The 7,537-nt window shown below is 41.5% G+C and overlaps 1 protein-coding gene across 1 annotated transcript in view; it reads left to right on the top strand.

Annotated features, from left to right (window-relative positions):
- snx18a (sorting nexin 18a) overlaps positions 1-4,706 on the top strand; it is a 12,724-nt gene extending 8,018 nt beyond the window's left edge. Inside the window, exon 2 of the mRNA XM_005738181.2 lies at positions 3,333-4,706. Within this exon, the coding sequence (XP_005738238.1) occupies positions 3,333-3,586 (254 nt within the window). The 3' untranslated portion in view covers positions 3,587-4,706. The remainder of the gene's footprint in view (positions 1-3,332) is intronic.
- Positions 4,707-7,537: the final 2,831 nt, after the last annotated feature.

The following is a 7,537-nucleotide window of genomic DNA, read 5'->3' as shown; positions in this document are numbered from 1 at the left end:
ATATATATATATATTTCCAATTCCAATTTTTTGCACATGTCGAGGAGCGTGTCAGGTTACATTTCACTGTGTGTTATACTTGTATAACTATGCATGTGACAAATAAAGAACCTTGAACCTTGAACCAAACATTTCTGTCAGTGGTGGAAACAAGCATCCATACTTTCAACATCTGTGGTTAACTTGATCTGTTTTTTTTTTTTCTCATACCCTTTCACCTCTCTTTCTGTCATATTCAGTCCGCTGTACTTCACACTAATCTCAAAGATCTGGGTTAAACTTCAGCTGAAGGAACTATAGCCAGAAGGCAAACTGAGCAGATTTTGGTGGGGGGAAGGGCAACGCGTTGTCTTTTTTGAGGGAGGATGTTCAGCATTTTTTTTCTCAGTGTGATCAAGTTTGGTCTTTGGTCTTACAACTCGAGTCTAAGAAAAGAAACTTAATGGAAACAAAAAAGGTAGTGACTTAGGTCAGTGTGACCTTTGTAGTGTCACATTTCAGGAAACAAGTAGGCTGCCTCTGAGTTCTTGCTGAGTGCTGGTGACTCAGCTCATATAATGACAAAAAAATTCCCATGACACAACAACACAGGACGTTTTGCATGCCTTAAGGCCACAAATCACACCTCCAGACTCTGCTCTGAAGCCAGGATTATAATTGGCCATGCTGTTCACGCTATTTCACCGCTCTTGCTACATCTCTTCAGTGTCAACACTCAGTAACTTCCACATATAGTACGTCTTACACTGGTTTCCCACGTTTTAAAGCATGGGGCAAACCAGTGTTTCAGCAAGGACCAGTGAAACACATGTTTAGAGCACATTATTACTTCAAACTATTCAGGGCTAAGTTACTTTGTGAATAATTTTCTTAAGTGTTTGGTCCATCAAATGCCCGAACAAAAATTCCAAACACAGCATCATATTTTGTCCACTCAACAATCCATAGAAAACACAGGGAACGAGCAAGTCTTCACAATCAGAGACCTGAACCACATTCAGGGATTTTTGACAGCATACTTCAGCTGTAAAGCTGATTTCATGCTGTTTAAAAGTCTGACTGAAACATTGGGGCCAAATTCTAAGAACCAGGAATCAAAAAATGATGTACGCACACACAACTTTCATGTCCGCATCCTCACCAGTGGGTCCATGGTCTGTGGCTTTCCTGTTTGCTACCAGCTGTGATATGTGACCATATTTAAGTAGGGAGTTCAGAGAGAACATCATTTCCCACCACTTTCTCGCGCCGTGCAGCTTAACATCAATTTCTCACGACATTCATTCCTTTCAGCTGGTCAGCAGTTTGATAAGTCATCAGCCACGAGCTCCTGTTGTTGTGACTCTGCTTTCCGCTCTCATTGAACCATCTGTCTGGAAAGCCGGAGGCTAATTTCTTATGTTTTGTCTCTTTTGACTGAAGGCTTGTTTTGTGGCACTGAAAAGGTAGTACTTTCTTGTAAAGGAAGTGTCAGTTAAGCATGAAATGCAGAAATGCAGGGCTGTAAACCATCATTTCTGGTGCTCTAATGCCACAAGACCCCACCACAGCGATGATAGAAAGTAGCTCTTTGTGCATGTGCGACAAACTCGAGCAGGCATTTGTGCAACTTTCAGTATGAGTATGATTCTGTGGATTTGTTGCAGTGGGTTTTTGTTAGGAGTTTAGTAAAGGTGCAATCATAGTTTTTCACGCTTTACACGAATGCACTGCAAACATCCAACAGTTGATGTCAAACAGTTATTAAAATGAGTGCACTCCTAAATAGCCCTGGTAGTTGAGAGAAACTGCCAGAAAAATCCCTTAAATGGTTCGAGGCTTTGAAATGACTTAATAGATATTTTTAGAGTTGTGCTCCTAAATATAGATACAGAGAGCCTGTCTTGCTCGTAAGTGTTTCCACTATTTTTGGTCAGTTTGATAAGTTAAAGGTTAAGCTTGACCAAATAAGATAGGTCATGTTTTGTTTTTTTTAGGGGGGTTTGTGCTAAAAAAATTTTAAAAAAAAGAGTTAGGAAAAAAAAAAGAAACTTGTCGTTTTGTTTTGTCTGGTTGTGTCTGCATGGGTTTTTTTTTTAAACTTGACTGGAAGACTTATATGTGCAGTGTATGCTAACAAAAATCTGGGACTTTCTGGAGTTTTGTGTAAATAAACAATTTGTACAGCGGTTGAACTCTTATTAGTTCAGAATGGTAGGAAAAATGAAGGTTAACACTGAAATTGAATTTCTTTTATTCCATCTATCTTCTCATCCGATTCAGATGGGGTGGACCCTGGATAGGTAACCCTCCTGTCACAGGGCTAACATAGACCACCATTATCACCAGTTAACTTAACAGACCTCCGTGCTGTGAAGTTTTAAATACAGTACATGCTCTCTCTACATTTTATTTCTAGCAACATATTTGCTCACTGAGCAGCATATTACATCAACTAGCAATTATTGTTTTTCCATTGCTGAAGAATAAATAACTGCCCAAATATAGCAACAGAGAGCCAGGCTACAGGTGTGGCCAATATCAGGTAGTGACAACAGCAACTTGGAACTTGGTGGAAAACCCATAGACGCTACCATGACATCACCCAGTGATTCATCCTTTCTATTGTGACTATTAAAAGGGACACTAACTATGGGTAGCAAACAACAGGATTGAAATAAAACGGGCCTACCAGAGAAACTGAATAACCAACTCCTTTGAGTGTTTGTTTTTTTTTTTAGTGTACACTCTGTAGGCACAGTCACCAAGCACAATCATCCCAACTCCATCTCTGGTCTGCACTTGTATTGTACATGAAGTCATTCATATGGTCCTGTCACGTGCTTTGACTGTGATTTTTCACTGAGGTAACAGTCATAGGGGAACCACTGGACTTCCTTCTTGGGTACTTCTAGGGATCACGCTGCAGGAGTTCCCAGTCCTGCGGTTAAATGTGCCCAGATGTGGCACACAGTGACTCAAAACAGACACACCCCTAACCTTGAATATTACCCCAAGTGCTGATGTCACAAAGGTGAACATTTGCTATAAATACTGAATCTACTTCCTTGTTCCAGGCTGTAAATATTCAAAGTGGGATATATAGTGGCCAGAAATTTGCATTTTGCAGTTCTGGTTTCCTCACGTTGAAGTCGGTGGGTTTTGAGGTGATTTAGACACTTTCATATTTTGTTCTACCACACACTTGGGTCAGTTAATGCTCCACTTGTTAATTTTGTACTGCAGGTTTAGTGGTGTGGGTGCTTTTCGTGGACTAGAAAACAGAAAAATATGTATTAGTTTGATTAGAAAAGAAATTCTAAAATTCCTGCTCTTTTTAATCCCCCATACAGGAGCGCTGACAAAGGTGAAAGAGAGCCAAAAGCACGTGGAGGAGGGAAAAATGGATCGGGCACAGGCAGAAGGAATCAACGAGCGCTGCAACATCATCTCCTTCGCTACGCTGGCTGAGATTCAGCATTTCCATCAGATCCGCGTGCGAGACTTCAAGGCGCAGATGCAGCACTACCTACAGCAGCAGATCACCTTCTTCCAAAAGATCACGGGCAAGCTAGAAGAGGCTCTGCAGAAGTACGACAACGCGTAACGGATCGTTCGTCTCGATCCGTCGGTTTAGACCTCGCTGATTAATGGCCAAGCGCTCCCTTTGGCCAGCCTGCGGCATCTTGGCAAACAACAGCCAGTTCCTCACACACACACACAAACACACACATACACACAAACACAGACACACTGCTGATGCTGCTTATCCAGCAGGGAGGGATTTTAAAGGAGATTATGGTCCAGTAACAGCAAAATTTCAACCAAATCCAGGTTTCAGTGTATGTTGGGCCACATTTTCTTGGGCACTGGATGTCCTTGTTTTAGAGACGATGGGTACTTGGGAGTTGGGTTAATTCATTAAAAAAAACACTCAAATTCTTTTAGATTTCTTGAGAATCAATAAAAATGATGGTGCACCAGTTTGGTATGTGGGTGAATTAAATAACCTTGTATTCACTGCTGCCTAAACATCTGGTGCGAGATTTCCTACATTAAGTGTTTTTAGCCTTAAAACTGAGGTTTGAACTGTTGGAGTGGCTGCCGCGTCAGCAGCAGCGGTGCTGTCGTGGCCAACACACTGCCTTCTGGAAACACTCGAGCCCTTCCTGCTACACTTCTTCTTGGACAAACAGGACAAAATGTTTACAGTCTCCTCACTGTCACCACTGTGTCGCTGTGCCTTCTGATCATGTATCTCTGGTTATTTTTGTTAATAGCTACTTCAAAGCTTTATATACTGATTGTGTAGAAATATATTGTATTTGTTATTATAAAGCTACAAATTTTGCAGTCTTTGTTGGGAAATGATATCAGATGATTATTTGAGGACTTGTTTCTTAACACTTGCAGTGTGACGACATCAGGATCAAAGATTACCTGCTCTGATAATGATCATGCTTTACATGCTACACAGCAAGCTGATTTTAGGGGAGGATGATGATGGACACTTACTGTAACCATGCCGGATGCCGGTTTTCAACCTTAGTTTTTGGGCATAGTGTTCATGGGCAGGCTGTAAGGGGGTTCGGGGGTTCCTCACCTGTTTTAATAATGCAGTCCTTTTGATAGCACACTGATGTTTTTAACATTTACGATGCTGGCTGCATCGTAAGGAGATAAATGTAGAAGCAGAGAGGCAAAAATAAATTCCTTCTTCACAGAAATATTGTTTGGTTCTTTGCTTTTCTCAAGTACTTGACAAAACTCAATCATTTAATCTTACTTGGTAAAAAGCCAGCAGATAATGGTGTATGTGCTGACAGTTAGCTGCCAGCGGTCCTTCGTCGACAGACAGGTCAGACAAGTGTCATGTATCCGGCTTAGCATTTCACAACAGCAAAATAACAAAGGGAGCGAACTGCACGGCTCTGTACGTTTCCTTGGCCGCGTCCCCGGAGGACCGCTGCTGTGTTTGTGTTTTATGCTAAGCTCATGCTCAGCTCACAGACAGATCTGCTGACAGCACAGGAGCCTGGGTGGCCATATGGGACATCTGGCCACTTTTAAAAGTGTCTGCAGCCGTGCCAGCAGCTGTGTCACTGTGCTCTACTGTAATTGCTCCCTGCGATAACATGTTCACGATGTAATATTTGTTCATCAATATGTTTAGCAGCCAGCGGGTGGCGACTCCTCTGGTTGCAAAAGGGCACGTGCTTTTATAGAAGTCTGTGGAAAAACAGCCCCCGCTTCCCTTTCTCTGTGTCAATTTTCTGATGAGCTGATGGGTTCAGCTGCTAGTTTCAGGTCACACTTGCAAAAACATGAAGTTTCAATTGCAAATTACGGTCTGTGCAAAGGGAACTACCTGCATGTTTGTTTAGCAACCTAATGTTATTAGTTGAAATCTGGTGATCAAAATCCACTTTGGGGTTGCGGAAGGAGATCATCCGATGTAAAACTTTTGCAAATTAAACCCCTTGTGACATCGGAGCGGCCAAAAGTAGCTGCCTCATTAGAGTTTGAAAGGGGAATTATCCAGGGTGTGACTGCTGGCTAACAACTTTTCAGTTTCTGGTTTCGAGACCTGAAAATGATGGCGCTGAAAATGCTCAACAAATGCTTCACAATTTGACTTTAGTAACCAGTGGGCGACATCCATCTTTTATACTGTTCATGACATAAATGTCTAACTTCTGTCTACAATGTCTTGAAACATTCTCTCAAAATCTACAGATATACTGGTGCTGTCAGCGTTAATCTCGTTAAAATGATGTTAACGCCATAACCGCATGAACGCGGCGTGGATTTTTCTGCCAATTCAGTTAGATATCCCACCCCATCGCATCCATTCTGTACTGCTTATTCTTATCAGGCTCTTAGCTGGTTGTATCCCAGCTACAAGACATTATATAAAAGTTAGATTTATATTTAAAAAAAATGATGGTGATAGATGAAAAATCAGAGGATCGCTGAAGGTTTCATCCTCACATAGTAGAATATCTTATCCAGATTTACAAGAGTCCTTATCAAGATACTGGTCATACTGAAGTAGGAATTAAAACATGACTTCCTCTTCTGAGGTTTTTGTGGTGATGCTTCAAAACTATTGTTGAGACAATTCACTTCAAAGTGAGGGACAAAATGACATGTGGGAGCACTCGCCTTCTCTTTTCCTGTTTTCTTTAGTTTCTGTTGAAATCTCTTTCCTCTCCAGCACAAACTCAACAAGATCCGTTCAGCCTTTGGAAAGCTCATCCTTCAGGCGTTCTGTCAGTCTGCCAATGCCTGAGGAAATGGGTGCTCCTGTTTTTACATTTGTGTTCTGGCTGGCGTGTGTAAAACTCATAAATATTAGGCAAAAGAGGTTCGTCGAGTAAGCTTAAGCACTTCTACTCTTTTTACCTGTGATTGTGAAAAGTACAAACTGGCATGATTTTAAAATCCTCCGTACACACACATTTATCATCACACGATTGTATCGTGTATTTGCAAGAGTGTGTCTTTGTCTAATGTCATCGTAAAGTCTGCAAATGTGATCTGAAGAAAAGGGTTGGTGGCGCTGGTGGGCGGTGACGGTGTTTCACTCACCGCAGTCTAGCCACTGCAGGAAACAAACAGCTCTTAACTGACACTTGGATTGCTTGTGAGACAGAACAGTGTCAGCAGCTGGCCACATTCCACAGAGAAAAAACATCAAGTGTGCAAAACCAACAACAAGCAGAGCAGCGCCGGAAATACCGGCCGGGGGGGTTAAGGGGTTACAGCATAGCACGGTGCAAGCGTAAATGCTGGTGAGTAAAAAACACGGAGCAAGAGTCGCTGCATTTCAACACTAATGAAAAACATCATGTGTCCGAAATAAGTTAGCGCTGCTCCTCTGAGACTTGGCTGTCTTCCTTTTGGATTTGCAGTGGATCTCTGGAATTCGCAGAATGTAACCCCAAATATATTCGGCACCCTTTCCAGCTGCTCTCACACAAGGAAAAAAGAAATACTTAGATAGCATGCTTTCACCTTTTTCATCAGCGAACAGCTGTTTTCACCTTTTTAAATTTATTTTTATTAAAAAAAAACATATTACTCTGTCAGATTTTTGGTAATGCTGACAGGAGGAAGAGTATCAGTTAATTAAAAGGTATTTCTCCTGCATATGAGCCGGCACCGGCGCTGCATTTAACCACATTAATGTCATTAAAACTGGATCAGTGTCTCGAGGTCCTTGCCTGTGTAAATGATATCTTTCAATATTCAGGTCAGATTTATGGAAGCCCGTTTCCGCCACTAAAAAAAAAAAAGCTAGTATCCATAACTCAAAATTTCGAGTTATTTTCTCGAAATTTCGAGTTATTTTCTCGACATTTCGAGTTATTATCTCGACATTTCGAGAAATATAACTCGAGATTTCGAGTTACTTTTCTCAAAATTTCGAGTTAGCTCTGCCAATCAAAAATATACGTGAATGAGGTCGCTTTCTTGTTACCCGGAAGCATATGGCGCAGGACCGCGCACTCAAAAACGGATCCCAACAAATTAAAGTATGTTTGCTGATAGTAAC

This window comes from Pundamilia nyererei, unplaced genomic scaffold, assembly GCF_000239375.1.
Source record: "Pundamilia nyererei isolate P.nyererei 1_Seehausen unplaced genomic scaffold, PunNye1.0 scaffold00082, whole genome shotgun sequence".
NCBI classification, from domain to species: Eukaryota; Metazoa; Chordata; class Actinopteri; order Cichliformes; family Cichlidae; genus Pundamilia; species Pundamilia nyererei.
This window is presented reverse-complemented; position numbering and strand designations above follow the sequence as displayed.